The following is a 27,540-nucleotide window of genomic DNA, read 5'->3' on the forward strand; positions in this document are numbered from 1 at the left end:
TAAATTAAACATAGATTCAAGCATGCTGACTGTTCAATAAATATAATACAAGTATTACCATCGATAGCCACAATTATTATCCTTCCTTACACTTTACCACGTTTAGAAATCATCAATATTAAAATAAACCTTTCCTATATTCACACCTGAGTTGGTAAATGTAAATTAGCAAATATCACTAAAACAAATTCCTTACTGGACTTCAAGGTTGATTTAACAGTATTTTAGTACCAGCTCCATTCCAAAACACGCAAAACTTTATTCTTTATACAAATTGCTATGAGTTTGCAGCCCACTACAACGGCATGTAGGTACAGTCATGAGCTCTAATTGGCGACCCATTCAAAATCGAATATCTGCCATCTTGTATTTTATTTTTACAAAATGGATCAGATTATAGATTGTGAGCGTATTATGACCGGCCAGTCACAGACGAAGCATGGGAAGAGACTTCAGACCGGTGCTTGCGAGAGGAAGTACGCTTTTGTATACAATACAATACAATAACTCTTTATTGCACAACAACACAGTCAACAGTACATTCAAGGACAAAGATATCGACACGGCCAAAGTTACAAAAATATGTATACACGACTTTATGCACTTAACATTAAGGCCGTGTATACATATTTTTGCAACTTTGGCCGTGTCGATATCTTTGCCTTTGACTGTACAGAAAACACAGGTACATACATGGAGATTTTCTAAGGTAAGCAATAGGCGACCATATCGCTTCAGAGCGATCTCTTCCAGGCAACCTTTACAATGGACAGATGTAAGGAATACATTGTAGCAGGTGGTGCAATTTACAGTAGATTAGAGCAATACCAACGCTAATTTTATGCCGATGAGAGAAGAATTCCAACGGTGCGTCATCGCGTAAACGGTCTCGACGGTGTATAAATGCGTTCACTGGGTGCGGGCTGCAATTATGGCGCCCGAGAGGGTTACAGCAGGGCTACTACGAAACTCGAAGTTCGTGTCGTGCGGACCCCCTGACACTTATACTATTTAATACGAGAGCGAGAGGGACCGCACGACACGAACTTCGAGTTTCGTAGTAGCCCTGCAGACATGGTGGAATGGAGTGGTGATACGGTACGGTGCACTGAACAAAGGCCTTTAGCGGGCCAATGCGATGGCGACGTAAGGAAAATAATAACAATTTGATGTCTATTGGAATACAGATTATACGTTTAAAAACATTGTAATATAAAATAGAATATTATAAAGCGGAATGCTATTGCACATAAAAATTTCATTAAAAATAATGTGAATGGACAACACGTTTGCGCAAAGTCATAGCATAACAGTTTATTTTTTGGCGTACCATATCTGTGGTTATCGCCGACGAGAAACGAGAAAATGAACATTTGTAGTATATTTATTTATTTCGGGGATCCCGGAAACAGCTTCTTACAAAAACTTATTAGTTTCTAGCTCCTATTCGTCTCTTGGTAATCCTCGGCGACAGGACAACTGTCATGGTCCAGGAACATACGTCGTTTTTACTTGTAACTTCTACTTTCTTTGAAAAACAAACATGAAACTGTCAATCAATGCTAGACTTACATAACTGAGTAGCGAGCTATAAAACTAAGTCTTCACACTACACAGAATTAATGATAATAATGAGAGAAATATCATGTACATTTCGTGCGACAATTACAGTCCCAATCCCAAATCTTAAGGCCATCACTTAGGGGAATACAAATACAATCCTGATATTAATGCGCATAGTCTTTTTTTTTGAGTTTTCACAGAACATTCCAAATAAATGTACCCTAAACTCTTTATTAATCACAACAACAACGCATCTGCAATCCCCCTGGTGTTGCAGGTGTCTATGGGCGGTGGTGATCTCTTATCATCAGGAGACCCACTTGCTCGTTTGCCATCCAGTCGAATAAAAAAAAAACAAATTTTCTGAACTTCGTTACTATCTTTACTGACTAAATTAAAGGAGGTTGAAAATGGCCTGAATGGCTTAGATTCGACCGACCACGAACGAGCCTTCGTTTTGCTCGACTTGGCGGGGGCACTGCCGTGCTCCGAGATACAGTCAAAACCTTTTCTAACGACATATCAGGTATAATAACAACCAAAAAGAAGTCTCTAAACAACCTTATACATTTAAATAACACTAGTTACAACGACCAACTGTTTTTAACGACCAAATATAACTATTCTTTCGATATTCTTATGGTTTTGCCTGTATACTGCTTCTTAGCCACATAGGTGCCTCGCGCGTTAAGCTCGTATGAAATTTCTATTCTTATAATTAGTTCTGTGTCACACTATTTAATTTAGGCTCAAAGTTAAATTAAGTTGGCAACACTACGTAAGGCTTGGCTCCGTGGGGGCATCGTCTTCTACCGGGTGGCCGAGCGATGCTAGCTTAGTCTTGTATTCGTTTATTTTCATGTCCTGAAAACCCAAATACAATAGGTTAGATGACATTTCAACTGAAATAGGGTACATTTAATGTAAACATATTTTTGGCGGTAAGTGTCTTTAATACAGTGACACTACGGTTTTCAAACATTGTTATACTCTTTATTATAAGGGGATGTATTACCAACCGACAAACCACTCTGTTCACCTGGTTGGGTGGTTAGTATTTTTTTTTTCTTAACTGACAACCTGCCCGGTTTGTTGGTTAGTAATATAACTTTTTTATTACTAACCGAACAACTATCTACGGATTAACTAATGGTTTGTAATAAGCAAGTGACAAACCATTAGTAGGAGAACCTTGATATTTTTTTCCATTTTCATAACCAGAACCTCCTGTTAATGTATGGTCTCCTGGTATTTCGAGTATATTTATTTATTTTATAGAGTTACTTTTTATTTCATAATGTACTGAATTAAAACATGTATTTCTGAACTTATAGAATTACTTTTTATTTCATAATGTACTGAGTATAATTTGAAAAATGTAATGTTTCTGAACTATGCTGTGCTGACTGTACATTTTAAAGCAAAATACACTTCTGCCGTCCTAAGCAAAAAGGACGCATCTGACTATGAGACTAATTGTAAACGACACTACTGAAAAAATATGAACTGACTAACCAGGTTGTTGGTTGAGAAATAAATACATCAACCGACCAACCAATTTGTCAGTTAAGAAAAAAAATACCAACCACCCAACCAGGTGGACAGTGTGGTTTGTCGGTTGGTAATACATCGACAATTCCCCTTTTCGCCTTACGGGTATTATTGTAACACCGTGTAAAACAATAATGAGGGTTTTCAGGTCCGTTTGACATTTGCGTCATGCTTGTGATTGGTTAAATAACTAAATGAGCCAATCGCAAACAAGACTGAAACGTCAAACGGAACCTCACGATACTAACGCCATCTAACGATATTTCGCCTGTCTGAAAACCCTCACTCCTAGACGCGATTGTAGTAAAAAAAAACACAATTTTAGCCCCGAAAACCAGATTAATTTTCAACTAACTACAAATAGTTATTTATGTGGCTGGTGCATAATGAGAGGCATTAAAGTACGAGTTCGGCTCGTTTCATAATAAGATCACACGAGTGTTTTAATGCCTAATTATGTATAGCCGCATACATAACTTTATCAACATGCATATCATAAGTTTTCTATAATATGTTCAGATATGGCCTGTATTTTGACTGACTTGACTTTGACTTTGACTTTGACTGAATAATAATTATTATCTACATGCATGTCATAAGTTTTCTACAATATGTACAGATATGCATTGTTAAAAAAAGTATTACCGATACTTTAATGTAAACATTAAGATGCACTGTACTTTAATGTGAACATTAAGATGCACCCGCAGATACCAGGTTTCTTAATAAAGGCCATTTGATAGTCGTTTCTGAACATATAATAGGGAAGTTATGATATGCATGTAGATAAATTATATTTTAGTTGCTTTAAAACCTATACCTTCAAACTATAGGAGAACCATGTATTTTAATTAGTCGATTGAGTTAGCAAATAAGTGACGTCATAACTATACTCCGTTTAATTAAAGGTTTGAATTAACGGTCAAATTGTAACACGTTTCGCTGTATTTCAAACACGAATGGACTAAAAATACCTACATGTACATTTATTAGCGATATTTATTACGTTTTTATCATAGAAGTTGACGCAATTTTAAATAGTTTCGTTGTTTCATTTAAAAACGTGCGCAATTTACCGTTAAGTTTCAAATGTTAAAATAAATGGAGTATAGATTTTGCCAGACAAAACCTGTAGGAGACCATGTATTGACAAGTCATAAACGTGACGATCGGATATCCCAGTGGTTAATGACTACGAAGCTTGAGGCCCCGGGTTCGATCCACGGTCGGGGCAGACATCTGTATGAAACATACGAATATTTGCTCTCGGGACTTGGACGTTTAATATGTATTTATCTATATAAGTATGTCTACCGTTGCCTACTACCATCAGCCAAGTATGTGGTCTACCACCCTAAAGTTGATAATCATTTGAATGTCATAATCATAAAACAATAATGCCAATATGTCTGTCAACTTGAAAGTTCGACTTTAGCGACATATTCATTTGATAGGAACTTGTTTAAAAATTGATAGACCACTTATTTGGCTGATGGTACTAATAGTAGGTACAAGCTTTGCTTAGTTCGGGACTAGGTCAATGAGGGCTATCGTTTTTTGTCTTACTAGATGGCGCCACTGTTGCGTGATGTTTTTAAGTGTGGCTTTCAAAGTCTGTTATTACGGGCGTGAAAACAAAGTTTAGATTAACATCATATTTAATACATCTTAAAACCGTACCATAAAAATATCGAGCAACCACAGTCTTGCGTAGTCCCGTTTTGTTCGGAAAAAAAATGCGAACAAAAAATTTCCGAAATACAAAACTATCTCAAAACACAGAGATTCATTGCCTCGTAACGCATAATCGCCATAATTAATTGCAGGTAATGCAAAATATTCCCAAAATGATTCTAATCTATATATCTATATTAATAATTTCGTCCAGGGGTACGGTAGACTCGAACGAAATGCACATCAAATTGAAGAGCGTAAAAAATTAGTCGATCCGAGTCGACAACATATATCCGCAAAATTCGGATTATGGAGAATTTCGTTAAATTCTAATGGCACTGACAAACAAAACAAACCGCAGTCGCCATTTTGGGTAGTTAATATACGTTCCGTTTCATACTAGCTAGCTCTTAGATACGGCTCGCCTTCAACACATCGCGTGCGTCACGCCAAAAAAGTGGTGTACTGCCTTTTCGGCGAAATATGTTTCGCCAAATTTCACTTAGCAACCAACCTTTCGCCGAAGTTTCATTTGGCAAACCAATCCTTGGCATAACTTTGCTTCGCATTTTTATTATTTCGCAACATTTTTATATTGCAAAATTTTACTTCATCACACTTTTATGTGGCAAACAATTATGTAGCAAATGATTGGCTAAGGCAAATAACAAATAGTCAAATAACATTTGGCCAATTTTTATACATAAGGTAGGTAGGTATATCAGTCATGATATATAATAAAATTAATAAATATTAATATGGGATAAATAGTTTGGGAGTTAATAATTTGCTAAATAATTTGCGCCAAAACATTAGTAAACCCAAAAAAGTATCCATTACAAAGAACTGTGACTCATGTGACTGTGTAAAACGAAACGTCTTGCCGGAAAACTTGAATGGATCTTATCAAAACTCAAAACTATCACCAACTACCTTCAACTATAACTATCTTCAGTTGTTGACGTTTGTTCCGAGTCGACAACTTGTAGGTAGAAAATTCGGATTTAGCGAGTATTTTCAATAAAAAATGGAATAAATTACTGAGTATATATAATGGCGTTGCGAAGTAAACATGTCAAAGTCATCACATCAAAGTGGCGTGAGTATCACGTCATCACGTGTCACAGGTTTGCATTTCGTTCTCCATTGTGACCTTTAAGGGCCCCACACACGGTACGATTCGTCGATTTTCATCAGATCGATCGTACAGACGGATCGTACCTTATATGGGGCCCTTTAGGTCTAATTTCTTTGATTATGAGACAGACATACGTAGTCGGTCCCAAAGTTCTGTCACTGGTACATTATTTTTAAATTTAAAACATGATTTTAAGAAAATTTGATTGAATTCCATTTTTGAATGTTTGTCAATTATTTTAAAACAATAAACAGTCATTCGCTGCTATTTCTCACGATGGAGTGGACGTTGAAAGAAAACCGAATAGATGTTTTAGCATTGCACCGCTGTGGGCACTCGCCAAGTACCATTTCAAGTTGCTCAAAAATGTAAATATAACGCTTAGGTTGTGTACCGTACGATGGACAGGTACAATGAAGTCTCCAGTGTTGAGGACAAGAAAAGAATTGGCCGGCCTCGCTCCGTACAAACACCAGCAGTGATCAAAGCGATCAAGGCACGCATAGCAAGAAATCCTGTCCGAAAACAGAAGTTGATGGCTTTGCAGATGGGTGTCAGTAGAAAAACCGTCAAAAAGGTTTTAAACGAAGATCTTAGTCTGCGAGCATACAAAAATAGAGTGGGCACTTACTTAATGCCCGTCTAAAAACAATAAGGTTTAAAAGATCCCGGAAGTTGTTAAAGCGGTACGCGAAAAATCGACACCGTGATATCCTCTTTACAGACGAAAAGATTTTCGGTATCAGCGTTATTTGTCCCATTCGTTTTTCGTTCAATTCGTATTTCGTCTCATTCTATATTTGTCACACATTCTTTATTCGTCTTGTTCATTATATGTCTTTATCTTTCTAAGTCAGATTCTGCACATGTCTCATTCTTAATAAGTCTTAATCGTATTTCGTAACGGTCTTCCTAGGACTCATTCTTGATTCGTCCTTTTTCGATTTATGTCTCATTCAATTATTCGACTAAATTTTTTGCATACGTTCGATGTTGGTCACATTCGTTATTAGTCTCATTCGTTTTTAGTCCAATTCTAAGTTCGTTACATTCGTTTTGCGTCTCGGTCGCTATTTGTAGCTACTTTTTCCCGTTAATCTTAAATTATCATTAATAAATATTTATTTAGCATTTTTTTTTAGCATGAAATATAAAAATAGCGGTCATATCTTGGTAGAAGAGACGGATATATCCTTAAACTACGTTTACTCCCATAATGGAATGCGGGTTCGAGTAGCGAACGTGCTCAAAAACGAACAAGACGAGTTGCCAATAACGACAAAAAAAGAGAGAGATCAACAACGAATGTGACTAAAGATAAAGTGCGAATGATACTACAAACGAGTGAGTAAAACAAAGACATAGTCCAAGAAAGAATGTGACGAAATACGATTAAGACTTATTAAGAATGAGACATGTGCAGAATCTGACTTAGAAAGATAAAGACATATAATGAACAAGACGAATAAAGAATGTGTGACAAATATAGAATGAGACGAAATACGAATTGAACGAAAAACGAATGGGACGAATAACGCTGATACCAGATTTTCGATATTGAAGAGAAGTACAATAAACATAATGATAGAGTGTACGCTAGGAGCTCTGAAGAGTATTCTCTGATCTTATTACGGGCCAACTGAGGTTCATTTTTGCGAAAAAGGGGTCAAAATCAGTGCGAAAGTGTACCAAGAGACGGTTTTGGATAAGCATGTCAAAGATCTGCCCAACACGCTATTTTCAGGTCATAATTTTGTGTTCCAGCAGATTCTGCGCCAGCACACAAAGCCAAGACCACTCAAGCCTGGTTTGGCCGTCAAAAAATCGACTTTATAAGACACGAAGATTGGCCTTCCTCCAGTCCGAACCTTAATCCTCTGGACTTTAAAATTTGGCAGGTCTTAGAGGGGAAGGTCTGTGCTAAACCCCATAAAAATTTGGAGAGCCTGAAGTCATCTTTAAGAAAAGCAGTCGCTGAAATAGACATGAAAATGGTGCGTGCTGCGATAGACGACTGGCTGCGCCGATTAAGGGCCTGTATTAAAAACAAAGGAAGTCATTTTGAATAATTTTAAGTACTTAAATTAATTTTTTTATTAAATGTACTTTAAATTGGTGTATAATTTATTAAAAAACTGATTGGTACTTTTGTTTTTATCATTATTTTCATTTGTGACAGAACTTTGGGACTGACTACGTAGTTATTTGGGCAAATAAGATTTAGGAGAAATATCTACTGGTGAAATACCGATACGTAGGTTAGCCGTTAAAGTGTTTGTGATAATAATTAAGGCTGGGAATATACGTCAGATTTTTCGATAAGTACGACAGTCTTTACTGGCAAAAAATTTTTTCAAACATAATATTATGAGTCTACATTTTACCCGAGCGAAGCCGGGTTTTCATCTAGTCTATATTAATAATTTCGTCCAGGGGTACGGTAGACTCGAACGAAATGCACATCAAATTGAAGAGCGTAAAAAATTAGTCAATCCGAGTCGACAACTTGTAGGCGGAAAATTCGGATTATGGAGAATTTCGTTAAATTCTAATGGCACTGACAAACAAACCGCAGTCGCCATCTTGGGTAGTTAATAAACGTTCCGTTTCATACTAGCTAGCTCTTAGATACGGCTCGCCTTCAACACATCGCGTGCGTCACGCCAAAAAAGTATCCATTACAAAGAACTGTGACTCATGTGACTGTGTAAAACGAAACGTCTTGCCGGAAAACTTGAATGGATCTTATCAAAACTCAAAACTATCACCAACTACCTTCAACTATAACTATCTTCAGTTGTTGACGTTTGTTCCGAGTCGACAACTTGTAGGTAGAAAATTCGGATTTAGCGAGTATTTTCAATAAAAAATGGAATAAATTACTGAGTATATATAATGGCGTTGCGAAGTAAACATGTCAAAGTCATCACATCAAAGTGGCGTGAGTGTCACGTCATCACGTGTCACAGGTTTGCATTTCGTTCTCCATTGTGACCTTTTAAGGGCCTCACACACGGTACGATTCGTCGATTTTCATCAGATCGATCGTACAGACGGATCGTACCTTATATGGGGCCCTTTAGGTCTAATTTCTTTGATTATGAGACAGACATACGTAGTCGGTCCCAAAGTTCTGTCACTGGCACATTATTTTTAAATTTAAAACATGATTTTAAGAAAATTTGATTGAATTCCATTTTTGAATGTTTGTCAATTATTTTAAAACAATAAACAGTCATTCGCTGCAATTTCTCACGATGGAGTGGACGTTGAAAGAAAACCGAATAGCTGTTTTAGCATTGCACCGCTGTGGGCACTCGCCAAGTACCATTTTCAAGTTGCTCAAAAATGTAAATATAACGCTTAGGTTTGTGTACCGTACGATTGACAGGTACAATGAAGTCTCCAGTGTTGAGGACAAGAAAAGAATTGGCCGGCCTCGCTCCGTACAAACACCAGCAGTGATCAAAGCGACCAAGGCACGCATAGCAAGAAATCCTGTCCGAAAACAGAAGTTGATGGCTTTGCAGATGGGTGTCAGTAGAAAAACCGTCAAAAAGGTTTTAAACGAAGATCTTAGTCTGCGAGCATACAAAAATAGAGTGGGCACTTACTTAATGCCCGTCTAAAAACAATAAGGTTTAAAAGATCCCGGAAGTTGTTAAAGCGGTACGCGAAAAATCGACACCGTGATATCCTCTTTACAGACGAAAAGATTTTCGATATTGAAGAGAAGTACAATAAACATAATGATAGAGTGTACGCTAGGAGCTCTGAAGAGTATTCTCTGATCTTATTACGGGCCAACTGAGGTTCATTTTTGCGAAAAAGGGGTCAAAATCAGTGCGAAAGTGTACCAAGAGACGGTTTTGGATAAGCATGTCAAAGATCTGCCCAACACGCTATTTTCAGGTCATAATTTTGTTCCAGCAGGATTCTGCGCCAGCACACAAAGCCAAGACCACTCAAGCCTGGTTTGGCCGTCAAAAAATCGACTTTATAAGACACGAAGATTGGCCTTCCTCCAGTCCGAACCTTAATCCTCTGGACTTTAAAATTTGGCAGGTCTTAGAGGGGAAGTCTGTGCTAAACCCCATAAAAATTTGGAGAGCCTGAAGTCATCTTTAAGAAAAGCAGTCTCTGAAATAGACATGAAAATGGTGCGTGCTGCGATAGAAGACTGGCTGCGCCGATTAAGGGCCTGTATTAAAAACAAAGGTCATTTTGAATAATTTTAAGTACTTAAATTTATTTTTTTATTAAATGTACTTTAAATTGGTATATAATTTATTAAAAACTGATTGGCACTTTTGTTTTTATCATTATTTTCATTTGTGACAGAACTTTGGACTGACTACGTAGTTATTTGGGCAAAATAAGATTTAGGAGAAATATCTACTGCTGAAATACCGATACGTAGGTTAGCCGTTAAAGTGTTTGTGATAATAATTAAGGCTGGGAATATACGTCAGATTTTTCGATACAGTCAGTCAGTCAGTGTGTCAGTCTTACTGGCAAAAAATTTTTTCAAACATATTATTATGAGTCTACATTTTACCCGAGCGAAGCCGGGTTTCATCTAGTTATAAATAAACCCGCATAGCTCACCCAAAAACCTCACGCTACACTAGCGCCTCTAGCGGCGAATTGATACGCGATAGCCCTCACTGGTTGGTGTCAATTTGTTCCATGATATTTATAAAACCATACCTGATCAGCCAGCAGCTCCAGCAAGTCGTCCTGGTCTTTCTTGGTCTTGTCCAGTTCGTGTCCGGCGCGCCGCTCGGCCTCCCGCGCCGCCGCCAGCTCCGCGTCCAGCCTGGTCACCTCCAGGGTCAACTGGTTTAACCTGACGACGCAGAAACAAGGCTTTTGGCACTCGCAGTTGATAGTTGCTTTAGTTTCCTTTTTAACCCCCGACGCAAAAAGAGGGGTGTTATGAGTTTGACCGTTATGTGTGTCTGTCTGTGGCACCGTAGCTCTTAAACGGGTGGGCCGATTTGAATGCGGTTTTTTTATTTTAAATCAGGTTTTCTAGCGATGGTTCTTAGACATGTTTCATCAAAATCGGTTTAGATATTGAACTTTGAAGTGACAAAGCCGTGTTTTCCAACTTTTTGTTCTTCTTCTTCTTCTCTTTTAAGATATGGCTTTTCTGTCCAAAATTAATAGGACAATTTCGCCAGTGTCAAGGTAAACTCTCTTTGAGAGGGACGTTTTACGGTGGTTGTAGTTTTTGCAACTTGATAGTAAAATTCCAGAAACCACGTGGAGACAAATTGCGCATTAAAAAATGCCAGACACGAGAGCAATATAGAATTTTGTGATCACTTTAAGGTTAATCGCCGCATAAAAAAACACTATCAAAATTATACTTCAACTAGCCAAAGAAACAGAAATAGCAAAATTACATAATGTCTACATCCGCCATGTTCCAATGCTACAAATTGATTTCAACTTTTGTTGGTTACGTTAGGTTTTAATACTAATTCTTCTTTTAGAACTGCCAAAGGAACTACTGAGAACAATCCGGTTTTAAGTGCAACATTATAATAGAGTATTTACAGATATACTGTCCATAGAAAGAACACTTTCCTTTATAATTAATTTAAAAGGAAAATAGCCCGAAACATGTCGAGCTAAACTCGATTTAAGACGTGAGTTATCCGTTACAATATCTTTTTAATATTAAAAGGTAGTATGACACCCAAGTCAAGTACTTGTGGATCAAAACTTAATTTTGAATATTTGCCGCTTGTTACTACGGAACGCTTGTATTGGTTTACAATTTACATGTATACAGGGTGGAAAGTTGAGATGGGGCAGCTACTAGATCCCTTGCTGCTACGCGAAAATGCTCTTAGGAGACCTTTACTAACTTTTACCTGTATGGAAAAAGCTTTCTTTGATTTGTGGGTGTTCTAGTACTCTAATCTCAGTTGGTCTCAAAGAGTGTTTTAATCCTTTATAGAAATGGGACCGATTGACATAATGTACATTTATCATCTAGTAGCTGCCCTTAATGGCCCATCTCAACTTTCCACCCTGTATAAAAGTTTTATACAGGTGGTTTTGTGGTGGCAGTGTTGTACGGTCAGCATCAAAAGTAGCTGGTTACTTTTTTACTCTGTCACATTAACACATTTGTCATTGTATGGAGCTAAGTACGTGGCTGTAAAACTATATAAAGTACAAAAGTAACCATGCTGACTCTACGTATGTTGATTTTTAAAATATTTTCACGCTTCTATCTAAATTTATATTGTCATATTCACGTAGCAAGAATAGCATTACATTAGCTGTCACTAGGCCGATTTCTTGATGAACCTATAACTCTATATACATTTAATGTTTACCTGGCTTCATACTCTTTGCTTCTGTCGTTCGGTTGGCTCGGCAGAGACTTGGCGGCGGAGACCTGCGCTTTCAGGAGAGTGTTCTCATCCTTAAGGTGCGAATTCGATGCTATCGAGTCGTTCAAGGCGCCCTGAAAAAAAAAACGTTTATAATTAATCCAGAATATTGAAACGGATGGTTTGGTAAGTTTGGCCGAACATATCTGTAAATGTATTTAGCTTTTTATTTCTGATTAGCTGGTGTCCGCGGCTTCGCTCCCGGTGTTGTTTTTTTTTTTAATTTTCTAAATCTTCTTTTATAAGAACCTTCTCCTGACAATAGCAAACACAACAAAAAAAGAATTAGCGAAATCGGTCCAGCCGTTCACGCGTGATGCCGTGACCAAGGGAAATAGGGATTCATTTTTATATATATATATATATATATATAAAAAAAGATTACTATTAACTTAAGTCCTAAGTTAATAAGAATCTAAGTCTATCATTATCATATATATATCGTCATGTTAATGTTCAATGGAAATGTAAAATAAAAATAAAGAAAACATCAAAAATCTATATACGTACGAAGTCTCCCAGTGTGAAAATTACAATATATGTACATCCATGCCAAATTACAGCTTTATAGCACTGATAGTCTCTGAGCAAAGCCACGGACGCATGGACAGACAGACAGACATGGCGAAACTATAAAGGAGCGGCCACACCGCTGCTCAAAATACGGAGACTGCATGGAATCGCAGTGACGTGCCGTAAGCGTCACGTTTTATTGCATGCCCTCCATACCGCTGCTCAAAAAATACGCAAACGGTGCGGAATCGCAGTGACGTGACGTAAACGTCAGGACTTTACCGCATACATAATGGTTACTGACGAAGTGTTTTTTAAAGTGTCAAGGACTACTTAAATTATAGACAATATTATTGACATTATTTTAGGTCATTTATTATTATTATTTATTTTAATTAAATTATAAAATAACCTTTAGCTTATTTAATGAAATATTTGTACGCTTGCTTGCAAGCTGAATACAAGGACCACAGTTATAATTATGATAAGACCAATGTATTTTTTACTGTATTCTACAAATAAAGTTAATTTGAATTTTGAATTTGAATACTCTCCACCAAAATCGTGACGTTTACGGCACGACACAGCGATTCCGTACCGTCTGCGTATTTTGAGCAACGATATGGAGGGCATGCGATAAAATCGTGACGCTTATGGCTCGTTACTGTGATTCCGTACGGTTACCGTTTTTTTAATTTAAGCAGATCGGTGCGGTCGCTCATTCGCAAGACCGGCAGATTGCTGATTTGAGACCATTTCGTGACATGCATAACTGTATATATTTTTCTTTATTTTTATCCATTCTTCTCATGTTGTCACGAATAAACGTTTTCTCTTTTTTTTTCTTTCTTTACAGAATTCTAAAACTAAAAACAAGTGAACAAAAGCAAGGACTTTAATGCCTTTGGTCCCCAAGGCGACTTAAAAAAAAAGCCACTTGTACTGGTCCAGCGGTCTCTCGACCTGCGCCATCAGTTCCTGTAGCCGCGCGTCCAGCTGTCGGATGAGCCACTTGTACTGTTACAGCGGGCGGCGGGGTGACGCGCGCCGCGGCCCCGCTCCGCTCGACTGTACCTGCAGCTGGTGGTTGTGTTGCAGCAGTCCCTCGACCTGCGCCATCAGTTCCTGTAGCCGCGCGCCCAGCTGTCGGATGAGCCACTTGTACTGGTCCAGCGGGCGGCCCCGCTCCGCTCGACTGTACCTGCAGCTGGTGGTTGTGTTGCAGCAGTCCCTCGACCTGCGCCATCAGTTCCTGTAGCCGCGCGCCCAGCTGTCGGATGAGCCACTTGTACTGGTCCAGCGGGCGGCCCCGCTCCGCTCGACTGTACCTGCAGCTGGTGGTTGTGTTGCAGCAGTCCCTCGACCTGCGCCATCAGTTCCTGTAGCCGCGCGTCCAGCTGCCGGCTGAGCCACTTGTACTGGTCCAGCGGGCGGCCCCGCTCCGCTCGACTGTACCTGCAGCTGGTGGTTGTGTTGCAGCAGTCCCTCGACCTGCGCCATCAGTTCCTGTAGCCGCGCGTCCAGCTGCCGGCTGAGCCACTTGTACTGGTCCAGCGGGCGGCCCGCTCCGCTCGACTGTACCTGCAGCTGGTGGTTGTGTTGCAGCAGTCCCTCGACCTGCGCCATCAGTTCCTGTAGCCGCGCGTCCAGCTGCCGGCTGAGCCACTTGTACTGGTCCAGCGGGCGGCCCCGCTCCGCTCGACTGTACCTGCAGCTGGTGGTTGTGTTGCAGCAGTCCCTCGACCTGCGCCATCAGTTCCTGTAGCCGCGCGTCCAGCTGCCGGCTGAGCCACTTGTACTGGTCCAGCGGGCGGCCCCGCTCCGCTCGACTGTACCTGCAGCTGGTGGTTGTGTTGCAGCAGTCCCTCGACCTGCGCCATCAGTTCCTGTAGCCGCGCGTCCAGCTGCCGGCTGAGCCACTTGTACTGGTCCAGCGGGCGGCCCCGCTCCGCTCGACTGTACCTGCAGCTGGTGGTTGTGTTGCAGCAGTCCCTCGACCTGCGCCATCAGTTCCTGTAGCCGCGCGTCCTGCTGCCGGATGAGGCATTTGTACTGGTCCAGCGGGCGGCCCCGCTCCGCTCGCCTGTACCTGCAGCTGGTGGTTGTGTTGCAGCAGTCCCTCGACCTGCGCCATCAGTTCCTGTAGCCGCGCGTCCAGCTGCCGGCTGAGCCACTTGTACTGGTCCAGCGGGCGGCCCCGCTCCGCTCGACTGTACCTGCAGCTGGTGGTTGTGTTGCAGCAGTCCCTCGACCTGCGCCATCAGTTCCTGTAGCCGCGCGTCCTGCTGCCGGATGAGGCATTTGTACTGGTCCAGCGTGGCGTCGGGCGACGCGCGCTCAGAGTTCTGTTCTTGAACGCCGTTCTCCTGGTTCACTGTTAGGCTTTGGGTGACCACGCCTGGGGGAAGACACACGTGCTATTATAATTGTTTTAAGAAAGAAGGAAAAAGTCAGAAATATTTCAGGATCTCTACACTCAACAACAATGTCGCATACAAATTCCATTATTGTCGAGTCTCGAACTTTTTAAAAAGTTAAAACAATTTTGCAAAATCTGGCGTGCGATTTGGAGAGAAGGGTGCGAGGCAAATCTCACGACATCTCACCAAGAGGGGAAGGGGGTCTCGTCAAAATCCCCCCACTTAATTAATGGACACCTCCTAAGTAATCAAATACTTGTTGTTAGCCAACCTTGCTTTACATTATATTCTTTCGAAGGGGGGATGCTATGTAAGGGAGTGGCCTATGCCTATGGCCAACAGTGACTCACTCTCGAGCACTTTGAACAGCTTGCAGAACTCGTAGTCGATGAGTATCTCGGAAGCCATCTTGACCCTGAGCTGGGGATGTTTGGCCGCCTTGTTGTACAACTCGTGCTTGGTCACTTCGCTGAGCTTGGCGCTGAAAGTCTCGAAGCCTATCCTCTTTAGTAGCAGCTGTTTCATAGAGTCCTGGAAAAGAGAAGCCTGTAACTGTCTGCACTCAGACACGTGGTGGGTATCGAGCTAGATGACATTGAAAGAAAGAAATACAGAAGCATAAACAGAAAGACAGAAATATTGAAACTTTTTTACTATAAAATAACAACTTCGTAAGGCCCAACGTTCGCAATCTCAATTTAGGACATACATCAATAGTAGATTGATCAACAAGGGTTGTAAGTGATCAATTACACCCAAGATATTTAGGCGCACGAGTGAGCAAAGCGAGCGGGGGTGCTTATAGTTCGCGGGTGTAATTGATCATTTACATTCGAGTTGAACACTAATTTTCCTCACAAATGCGAGGAAATAAAGAAAAACCGTTATAAATGTATACGCAATTTGTAACAGAGCGGAAGAAAATTTATCACGCCAAACCGTCTTTTGTTTTTTTTATGGCCTCGCGCTCTTTGGCTTTGACACATTCAGCCACCACTGGCCACCAGCATTATGCCAGCATGGAGGTTTGGAGATAAGTATTACGCATTACAATCTCCTTGTTTACCAGTTCGTGAATACAGAGGAGCACCATTCTATTTTTAAGTTTACTTACATCCCTAAAGATGTAAATCGAATTTACAACACGGATTTCAAGATGCAACAGATTTCAGGGCTTAAATGATGAAAAGCTAATTTTAACTTCAATAATTGACATTATGTTATAACAAAATCAATATCCTGTTTTGTCATTGAAATATTAATTGCATTAAAATCTGACCCGCGATTGTCGTTACTTCATCATCATCATATCAGCCATAGGACGTCCACTGTTGGACATAGGCCTCCCCATAGACCTCTAGTTACCTCGGTTGGAAGCGGCCTGCATCCACCGTGAACCCGCGACTTTAACCCAGGTCATCCGTCCGTCCATCTTGTTGGTGGACGGACGTCCTACGCTGCGCTTGTTACTTCATCATCATCATCATGTCAGCCGAAAGACGTCCACTACTGGACATAGGCCTCCCCCAAGGCTCTCCACTCAGACCGGTCTCGTGCTTTCCGCATCCACCGCGATCCCGCGATCTTAACCAGGTCGTCGCTCCATCTTGTTGGAGGCCTACCGACAGCTCGTCTCCTGCTCCGCGGACGCCATTCGAGAACCTTCTGACCCCATCGGCCATCAGTCCTGCGAGCAATGTGCCCCGTATACTGCCACTTCAGTTTCGCAATTCTTCGGGCTATGTCGGTAACCTTAGTTCTACTGCGGATATCATCATTTCTGATTCTATCCCGCAGAGAAACCCCGAGCATAGACCTCTTCATAGCCCTTTGAGTGACTTTGAGCTTCCTCACGAGACCCATCTTTAGCCCTTGCTTGTTACTTCATCATCATCATCCCAGCCTATATACGTCCCACTGCTGGGCACAGGCCTCCTCTCTGTGAAGTTCCCAATCCGCTTGTTACTTACCTTGGAATAATTCTCGACACTGTCATCATTGAAGTGTATACAAATAGCGAGCAGGAACGCCGACAGTCCTTGCAGGAGATACTCGTTTTCATCGTGATCGTTGGAACAGGTCTGGTTGACGAGGTAGCCCACGCCTCCTGGCACGCGGAGGAACGCGCTCACGGCCGCCGGGCAGTGGCTCGTCCACTGGGACAGCAGCATCAGGAGAGCCACCTGGAAGGAGGACCGGTATTTAATTATTATTTCATATAGCTTTTATAGTGTTCCAGCTGGGCAAAGGCCCTATCTCAAAAATGTAATAAAAATGTATGTAACTGTATGTAATAACAATGTATTATTTCGGAAAACGCAGGTTATAATTTGCGTACCTACTCAAAAATAAAATAAAATAAAGTAAATCCAATCAGCACAAATAAGTACATAACAGACATAAATATTAAATACATTTTCAATGATAAATAATTAATTAAAGCATTTAAAATTTTAAATAATAATAAAATAAATATAAATAATATGAAATAAAAAATTGAAGTATGGTAATAATAAAAAAACTTCAATGGGGCCCATAACCTTTTCAACGACAAGCCCAGCTCAAAATCAAAACTTATTTTGCAAATACGGTATTTGACTGTTTTTAATTTATTTTACAAATTAAACGTTAACAATGCATATTATCAAAGAGAAAAAAAGTAAGCTTCCTTTACATGACAAACTTATTAGTTTGAAATTCAAGATTAGACAGAGAAAGATATGTATTTGTATGTGACGTCAGATGCAAGTAGCGCCATATCGACTGCATAGATAAGTACGTTTTAGAAAGAGACAGATATTAATTTTTGGGTTCCGACCCAAAGGGTGCCAACGGAACTCTATTACTGAGACTCCGCTGTCTGTCTGTCCGTCCGTCTGTCACAGGGCTTTATCTCTTGAGTCGCAATAGTTAGACATTGAAATAATCACAGATTATGTATTACTGTGCCGCTATAACAAAATTCTAAAAATATAATAAAATAAATATTTAAGGGGGCTCCGGTACCGGTACAACGAACGTGATTGTTTTGCCGTTTTTTGCTTGGTATTAATAACGGCAACAGGTAAACGCTTGAAATATTCACAGAATCTTTAGTTGTATAATCGCTTTAAAAATAAATAATTAAAATAAAATAATATTTAAGGCGGGCTCCCATACAACAAACTTGATTTTTTTTTCCGTTTTTGCTAATATTTAATGTTGTATAGATAATGGTACTAATAATAATAATAATTCATTTATTTTCAAGAACAACATAGGTCCAAATTTAAATACATACAATTCTAAAATTCTAAGTTAATAAGCAAAATGCAAAATTATATTAATGTCACAAATTAGGTAATTAATTAAATTTAGGCTATTAATAAAAAGAAAATATGATATTGGTGCACTTTAAACACCATTTCTTTTTACGTGAACCAACATGCAATGGTTCATGTAAGGACAGTCAAATCTATCAGCAATCATGGACAAAATAGTGTTGCGGCTCGCGCGCACTCTGCTGGCCAAGGACGCGCAGCGCCTGCGCACAGTGGTGTAGAAGCAGGCGGTGCGCGCCTCCGCGAACATGCCCGACGCGCTGCAGCGTCGCGCCAGCCGCAACATAACCCTGAACGCGTCGTTGTACTGTACGCGCAGAGCGCTGAGCGACTTACGGGTACAGCGGGCCCACAGACTGCACGTGTACAACGAAGTGCAGTATGCACGAAATAGAGTTATTTTGACTTCTCTCGTACAACGCGCAAACCTGCGTGCCAGCATGTTCGCCCTTATCGCCAGCGCTCTGCGCTCCCTCTCTATATCAGCGTCATCCTTTAGGTCTTCCGTGAGCAGGTGGCCGAGATATTTAAATTGCGTCACACGTTTCAATTGTACACCATTCAACATTATTGGCGGTACATCTGTTGGAAGCCGAGCTCTAGGCCTGAAAACCATGATCTCGCTCTTTTTCGCATTATAAATTAGACCATGTCGCTCAGCAAACCTCACACAAGTGTTCAGGAGTGTCTTTAGACCGCCCACCGACGCGCTCAGTAGCACCATGTCATCTGCGTAACTTAGGTTATTGACACATATATCGTCGATATGGCAGCCGACATGCTGACTACTGAGCGCGACGATGAGCGCGTTTATATAAATATTAAAAAGTTTCGGTGAGGTGAGGCCACCCTGCCTAACTCCACTCTGTAGCCTATACGGCGAGGAGAACCGACCCGCCCATCGAACATTGTTTACTTGATTACTATACCAGTACTTAAACATATTAATAATTTCGACAGGCACATCACACTCCCTCAACTTCTTCCACAAGAGGTCGTAATCTACCAAGTCGAACGCCTTTGACAAGTCGAGAAAACATGCAAAAACAGGCGTTCTACGAGTAGTGTAGTAGCTAACGACATGCTTAAGACTCAATATGGCAGACTCAGTCGACAGCCCAGGTTTAAACCCAAACTGGTTGTCGTGTAACGTCAGGTATTTATCCAATTGAGTATCAAGCAAACCGTCAAGCACTTTAGCGATTATCGTGGCCAGAGAGATAGGTCTATAATTATTTTTATCTGATATATCTCCCACCTTACTCTTGACGATAGGCACCACAACGGTCTTCATTAGCTCCACCGGCAAATATGAGTGACGTAAGCAAAGGGAATAAAACATTGCCAATACTCTAGGAAGGTGCGGCCCAGCATGCCGGAGATGCTCGATACTCAGACCGTCGTGACCGGGTGACTTACCCTTCGACATATGTTTAATTACCCGTGCTACATCTTTCGCTGTAATCACAAGAAAACTGTCATCACAACTCGTCTGAGCATCCAGCATCGACGAAGATGGCCCCAGCGGCGACTTCACCTCAAAATGATCCTTACTGAACCCTTCGTGCGCGAGTCCGACTCGCACTTGGCCGGTTTTATCTATTCGCTAAACATTGTCGGTTACCAAAGGTACAGGTCCTACAATCTCCAACCTATCACTATCCTGAATATCCCCTTTTCTGTGATAATTTCTCTGCTCTTACTTTATCTCCTGATGTTCATCTCAATTTAGGAGTAACCAAAATGATATGGATCCTAACGTTAATTTTAATTCTATTAAAGACGATCGGTGGCATAGCTGGCATCATATATATACTCTGATTCTTCCAAACATGCGTCTTTTGGCCATGTGGGGGTTGGGGTGTACCATGCTCAATACAAAATTAGTCAGAAAATTAAACTCCCTCCTGAAACGTCAGTATTTACGGGAGAATGCTTTGGATTACTTAAAGCCGTGGAATATATCTTACTTGCCCAACTCAGAAAAACTTTGATTGTAACTGATTCAAAAAGCGCTCTTCAAGCTCTTAGTAAATTCCCATTTAACTGCAAAGTAATATTCCCTGTCATTATCAAAGTAAGAACTCTCCTTGCCAATTGTTCTGATTTGGGGTACTCAGTGTATTTTGGTTGGGTTCCAAGTCACTGTGATATTTCTGGTAATGTAATTGCTGATCGGCTAGCCAATGAAGCTGTTAAAGATGGTGATCTTTTTCCATATAAGAATTACAGTCATGATCTGGCCGCTCTCGCTGGTTCATCTCTTAGAGAGAGCTGGAGAGAGAAGTGGATTGAAAGTTGCCAGATCAAGGGCAAATATTATTATTCTATTCAACCTAGCATTCCGTGTAAACCTTGGTTTGGCAAATTTAAATTTGGTAAGAGAGCTACCTGCTGCCTTATCCGTATGAGACTGGGTCATGTTTGTACTCCCGCCAGCCTTGCTAAATTTAAACTGATCGAGTCTGATGTTTGTGAGTGTGGCTTGGGCATTGCAGACACTAATCATATATTTCTCTCATGTCCTCTCCATGACAACTCCTTCCTTTATGAACAGCTTACATCCTACAAGGTCCCATTACCTACATCCATCTCTGTCCTTTTAGCCTCTAATGACATAACTATATATAGCTTATTGAACATATTTATAAATAATAATGATATTAAAATTTAAATATGTATTCCTCATCTCACTAAATTTAATTTATCATGTGTACCTATGTAAAATACTTATCTTTATTTCTTTCGTTTTAATCCCATGTAATCTTCTCCTGTTGAATTCCGTTTTCCGTATTCCAAATTCCCGTATTCTCTATTGATTTCGTTTCCTTACCTTTACGCGTCTGTGGCGGATGCGCAAGCCGCGCGAGCCAGAAAAAAAAAAAAAAAAAAAAAAAAAAAAAAAAAAAAAAAAAACATTGTCTGTATATCTGTCGCCGGCAACATTACCTTGGGCTGCAGCTTGGTGGTCTGTTGCAGCGTGACCGTACACTGGTGCAGCAGCGACACGGGCGCGCTGCCGATGTTAGTCGCCAGCAACACTCGCAGCAACAGTTCCTTCTGGCCGGGGTTGTCAATTAACGCATGCATCAGCGCTACGGCCGCGAACCAATTCGAGAGCACGTCGGACGAGAAAAGGCCTGTAGAGTAAATGATACTTACATTATATCTGTCAAAAAACTGGTCAAGTGGGGAGAGATTTTTCTCGCGGGATAGGAAATGGGATTTCATCGTAAATTTTATACCTGTGCGGGCAAAGGACGAAGACCCTATAGTAAGGTCGTGTCGTGTATAGATCATTTTAAGCAACGTAACCGCTCATCCACTACTGCTGGGCCCAGTTTCTCAAAGCATAATTAGTCTAATAATATTAATGTTCTGTCTTATTTTATCATACAGTTTATGTATGTATGTAAACTCTTTATTGCGCATAAAAATAAAAATACACAGAGAGGAGAACAAAGGCGAGCTTATCCCTAAAAAGGGATCTCTTCCAGCTAACCTAGTTTAAGAGACAAAACACTAATATTATTAGACATTTAGACGTAGTAGTTAGCTTTGAGAAACAAAGCCCTGTTGGCCGTAAGTATATAATAGTATAGACCAGTCTTTTCCAAAGTGGGCAATAACGCCCCCTTGTGGCCGCTGGAGTCCTAGAGGGGGGAGGTAAAGAGCCCAGAAAAAATCTTCAACTTTGTGCCTTCATTAGGCGAAACTACGTTATTGAGGTTTTTAAGGTGAAAAAAATGGACGGCGCTACAAAATAACTGATTTTTAAAGTGTAGTGTGAAATAAGTTTGGGAACCTCTGGTATAGACGTACCCCCGCAAAGTAGCTGCCCGCTAGTGAGGCTGGAGACGTCAGAGGAGGACGGCAATAGCGTCTGCACCAGGCTCGTCTGCGACATCTCGTTGTGGTACAGGAAGCATTGGAAGCAGTACAGGACCGCGCATCTGTAGATACAACCAATTGTAAGTGGGATGTGTCAAGAGCCGTAGGTAAGGTCGCCCACAGTACATAGTCATGTACTGGTTTAGTTAGTAGGTATCTATTTATTTATACATGGTGTTAAAAACACTGTACGATAATTCAAATTAAGGCTACTGATTACCTACAGCTGTTTTTTTTTGGAAATTCAAATCAAAAATGAAATGTACTAACCGATAATACAAACTGAAACATAGATGCACAGAAAAACCAGAAAAAGAGACCAGCGCTGGGAATCGAACCCAGGTCCTCAGCATTCCGTGCTGCGTGCTATACCGCTACACCACCAATGGACAGGAGTACAGACACAAATTTCTCCTATGCACGACATATCTCAGCTTGTTTGTTTCTTATTTAGTCACTTAAGTAGCAGTATGGTATAGGAGAAATTTGTGTCTGTACTCCTGTCCCAAGCCCTCTTGTTCTGAGAGGAGGCCTGTGCCCAGCAGTGGGACGTATAAAGGCTGGGATGATGATGATGATGACTCCTGTCCAGTAGTGGTGTAGCACGGAATGCTGAGGACCCATGGTTCGATTCCCAGCGCTGGTCTCTTTTTCTGGTTTTTCTGTGCATCTATGTTTCAGTTTGTATTTTCGATATGGACTTTACGGGATGACCGTAAAAGTAACAAAATTTGGAGTTGAAATAAAAAATACAAAAAGACTCCAAAAACCAATCTTAATTGAAATGCTCGATTAACTAAACCTTACCTTAAAGAGAACGGTTGTTTCTCATTGACCATAGACATGAGGAGCACGACGATAGCCGGCCGGGGCGGATTGGACGGCGCCATCACATTCCCCAAGAAGTCCTGATTGTTCACTTCCCCCCTCACCACCTCCCCCACAGTATTAATAGTCTCCGTCAAAATATCCGCGGGCACTCCACTCGCCATTAAAATATTGCACAGAGCATCCAACAACCCAACGTTCTTCATTATCTTTTGGCAATTAGATATAATTTGTACAGCATTGCTCGGAGACACTAATGTTCTCACTATCTGTAACATACAATGCACGTTGGAAACCTTCTGCGGTGACCAGCCATAGTCTTCTGCTTCATCAGGTGTATTAAACATAGGCAGCATCTTCTGTATGTAGCTGCCTTCTTTAAAAAAGTTGATATTGCTGCTGTTATTCTTCAACAGATTCAACATGAGTAATAAACAGTCTTCTACAATGATACCACCATCGGAGTAACCTTCTGTGGATACAATTTCGAACAATCTATCAAAGGCGTTTTCGAATGCTACTATCTTTTGTATATTAGCATTGCCACGAGTAAGTTTAATGAGAAGCAACAAAGTCTCATTTCTGATTACTTCTCTCGGGTCACCGAGTAAGTCCATCATTTTGGATACACCCATAGGTTTTACTAGTATGATTTCTTGTATATCTTTAGGTCTGTTAGTCAGTAGAGACGTAAGTAACTGGACAGCGGAGAGCCGAACTCTGAAATCGAATTCATCCAGTAGATCTAAGACTAGTTGGATGTTGTGATGGTCTTTGATGAACATTTCTGTGAACTGCTCCCCGATGTTCATGGGGACGTGAGGGTTGTCTTCTTCCTCCTCAAACTGTGTGGGGAACATGACATTGTTGAGGGTGTCGAGAGCATAGTTGATTGTCTCGTTGTCAGCTCTGTCAAGCTCCAAAACCTGTAAGAAAAATTTAGTGGTTTGAGAGACAAATCAGTGACATAGAGGTAGATCATCATCATCATCAGAGACAAATAAGAGAACAGGGGGAGCCACTAGAAAATTCGAAAATCGAAGTTCGTATTGTACCACCCCTCTCACTCTCGTATTAAATATTATTAGCGTCAGCGGGACAGCAAGATTCGAAGTTCGAATTTTTGACCTCTTATTAGACAAAACGGGCTCTGGATTAAATAAGAGACAGAGTGGATAGCGCACTTCCGATATTGCGGCCATAAGTTGCGGCTGCATCTCAGTGCCGTTTAGCTGGTGCGCGAGATTTCCTCGGCGCCCCCAACTTTTGGGAATTTTCTAGACGGTACAGGCTTCAGGCGCCTCTTTAGGTCGCCCCACCGCGCCCTACCCTGACACCGCTACTGCTGGATCTAGTACAGCGGGTAAAATTTACGTCATTATAAAATATTAGAAAAAAAAAGATTCAAAAAAAAATTGCACGTGATTTAATTAGAAAATTTCCGCGACCCATTTTAATACCAGTCGCGACCCGAGGTTTAGAAACGCTGATCTAGTAGATCAGCAGGGCTACTAAGAAATTCGAAAATCGAAGTTTTTGCCGTTCGGGTCCCTCTGACACTTATACTATTTAATATGAGAGCGAGAGGGACGGTATGATTCCAACTTCGATTTTCGAACTTCGGAGACCCATGTCTACATTCTACAACGGACCTGTTTGAGCGTGTCCATGCCGTGTGCGCCGACGTCGACGCGGTACTTGCGCGACATGGCTTTAAGCGCGCGGCACGCATCCCGCCGGTCCTCCAGCAGAGTAGAGTTGTTCACGCGGTCCACCAGACGCTCCACCTGCATCATATACGTATTTAACAATACAATCATCATCGTATTAGCCATAGAACGTCCACTGTTGGACGTAGGCCCTCATAAAAAAACACAAATACAATAACTAAGTAATTTATTGAATAGGGAATAACTTTGCAGAGGGCCATATCAATGATCTATAACAATTACTGTGCTCACCAGCAACCTTACAATAGCAATGTCTATGCAACAAATTCATGATAATGCTTATTAGTGACATACCTACTTAAATATTATTCTATTTGATTGTCTACTTAGTATATTATTTGTAAATTGAGATTTCATAAACAGAAATTTTTAACTGTGATAAATTATATACAGGTTTCATAATAATACATATTATAATAGTATAATAATTCATTGGATTCGAGTAGCTTAGTAACTCATGCATAATTGTGTTAGTAAGAATTTATTGGCTAAGTGTTAGTTACAAATAATTAATATACTTATATAAGACTAACAAAACTCTTATTAATCATAAAAAAAAACATATTTTTCACATGTTGTATAGACCAAACATATTATGGATCTAATGCATTTTTATTTTTTATTTTTATAACATCCTTTGTACCAACCATATGTTCTGTGAATAAACATTCATTTCATTTCATTTCATTCCAAATGTGTGTTCATGCAGCTCCTCCACCTCCACACTCTAAGAACACACACAAATCACACAAACCCAACTATCACCATCTGACGCGTTTCGAACTCAACCAGAGTTAATGCTAAGAGCAACACAACCAGTTGTGTTGCTCTAAGGAGGAACTCTTTTGAGTAGCTGCTGATAATGACGCTATACTTATGTGTATTTATGTGACAACAGATGATAGAGGAAATAACATTCTTATCATATTCAAGTCTATATGTCATTAAAGTGACAGTCACAAAGATTTGTGACCTCGATTGAATATTTACTGTTTATTATCATAGTCTAATGCTGCTGCCAACCTCTATTGGTGAACATGCCATGTTTTACCCGACTGCCTGAAAGGGAGTTATGATTTTTGTGTATATGTATCTGGTTGAATTCTAACTATAACAGCCATTAGAGATTATTGATGTGTGTCATTCATTCGCATTCCTGGCCTCTCACCCACACACACATATTAAATTAAGAATAAAACAAAAATCTCTACACAACCCATGCTAAATAATCTACAAAAAGTTGGTAAACCCTCGACTTTGTCACTTCAAAATTCAATATCTCAATAACAGCTAAACCAATCTTTATGAAACAGGTCTAATAAACATCTTCTAGATAACCTGATTTCAAATAAAAAACCCGTTTAAGAGCTACGGTGCCACAGACAGACACACATAGCGGTCAAACTTATTACACAATAAAAACAATATAAAATTATTTTTAAACTCAAAAAGCAAAAATTTTTAGTATAACAAAACCCTTGTTTCAGCTAAACATGAATGAAAAAAACCGTTTGCTGCAATTAACACCTCATTCTAGGCTTTTAAGCAGTTATTAGCCAAGAGAAGAACAGTATAAAAATAATTAATTCTAACACAGGCTTGCATCAGCAGGAAATAACAGGCAAAAGCAATCAAACTTTTAATTAATTGTAAAATACTGAAAGTAAGGATTGCTAGCTCATCTTTTACAATCCATGTAAAGAAATATAAGATAATTTACTAAAGTATTTAAATGTTTATTTAATTAAACATAGTAACCCTAATTACTTTAAAACTTAACTTGCCATGCTATTTATTACAGACAGAACTTTAAGGAGCTGTTTCACCATTCTTTGATTAGTGTTAACCGACGGTTAAATGTGATGCCGTCTCCGTCTATTCGAACAAAACAAATAGAGACGCCATCACACCTAACCGCCAGTTAACACTAATCAATGGATGGTGAAACAGCCCTAAAATTCTTAAAACAAATAATGTGGAACCAGAACTATATCACACGCATTATCGCATTCAAACTATGAGAGTTGTGTCACAACTAAATTTGCCATCGTAGTGAACTTCCGTTGACAATATTTGACAGTCCCAGGCCTAAATATAACATCTAGAACATTTTATTAGTCAAATTCCATCTAATAATCGTTCTAAATATCTTACCGTCTCTGCTCCAGAGGGTGTGTGGCCGGGTTCTGGAGCCCCCAGCACGGTTTTTAAGCCGCTCTTCAGAAAATCCATCGCGGTCAACTTTTAAGGATCTATAAATAACATTCACAAATCTTAATAATACAAAACTAAGACATAAAATACCGAAATATGTAATCGAATTAACCCAAATAATCGACACGTCAAGGGATTTGACAACTGACAATTGATAAGAAACGCGTAGCGCGTCAAAAAGAACGCGAAATTGCAATAACCAAACGCAATTTTGGGTGCGTTCAAAATGTTCTAAGCTTCTTCACGGTGACATTAAAATTTGACGCCTGCAGGGCTACTATAAAA

The 27,540-nt window shown here is 40.2% G+C and overlaps 1 protein-coding gene across 1 annotated transcript; it reads right to left on the reverse strand.

Annotated features, from left to right (window-relative positions):
• Positions 1-369: 369 nt before the first annotated feature.
• On the reverse strand, positions 370-27,391 carry LOC141441323 (general vesicular transport factor p115-like). Its single transcript, XM_074106023.1, has 11 exons — positions 27,196-27,391; positions 24,964-25,098; positions 23,291-24,237; positions 22,415-22,545; positions 21,542-21,732; positions 17,243-17,455; positions 15,623-15,803; positions 15,069-15,250; positions 12,283-12,413; positions 10,637-10,775; positions 370-2,427 (listed from the first exon to the last, which is right to left on the reverse strand). Exons 1-11 carry the CDS (start codon positions 27,271-27,273, stop codon positions 2,338-2,340), a joined length of 2,418 nt encoding a protein of 805 aa, XP_073962124.1. The 5' UTR covers positions 27,274-27,391; the 3' UTR covers positions 370-2,337.
• Positions 27,392-27,540: the final 149 nt, after the last annotated feature.

Source organism: Choristoneura fumiferana, chromosome 23 (assembly GCF_025370935.1).
Source record: "Choristoneura fumiferana chromosome 23, NRCan_CFum_1, whole genome shotgun sequence".
NCBI lineage: Eukaryota > Metazoa > Arthropoda > Insecta > Lepidoptera > Tortricidae > Choristoneura > Choristoneura fumiferana.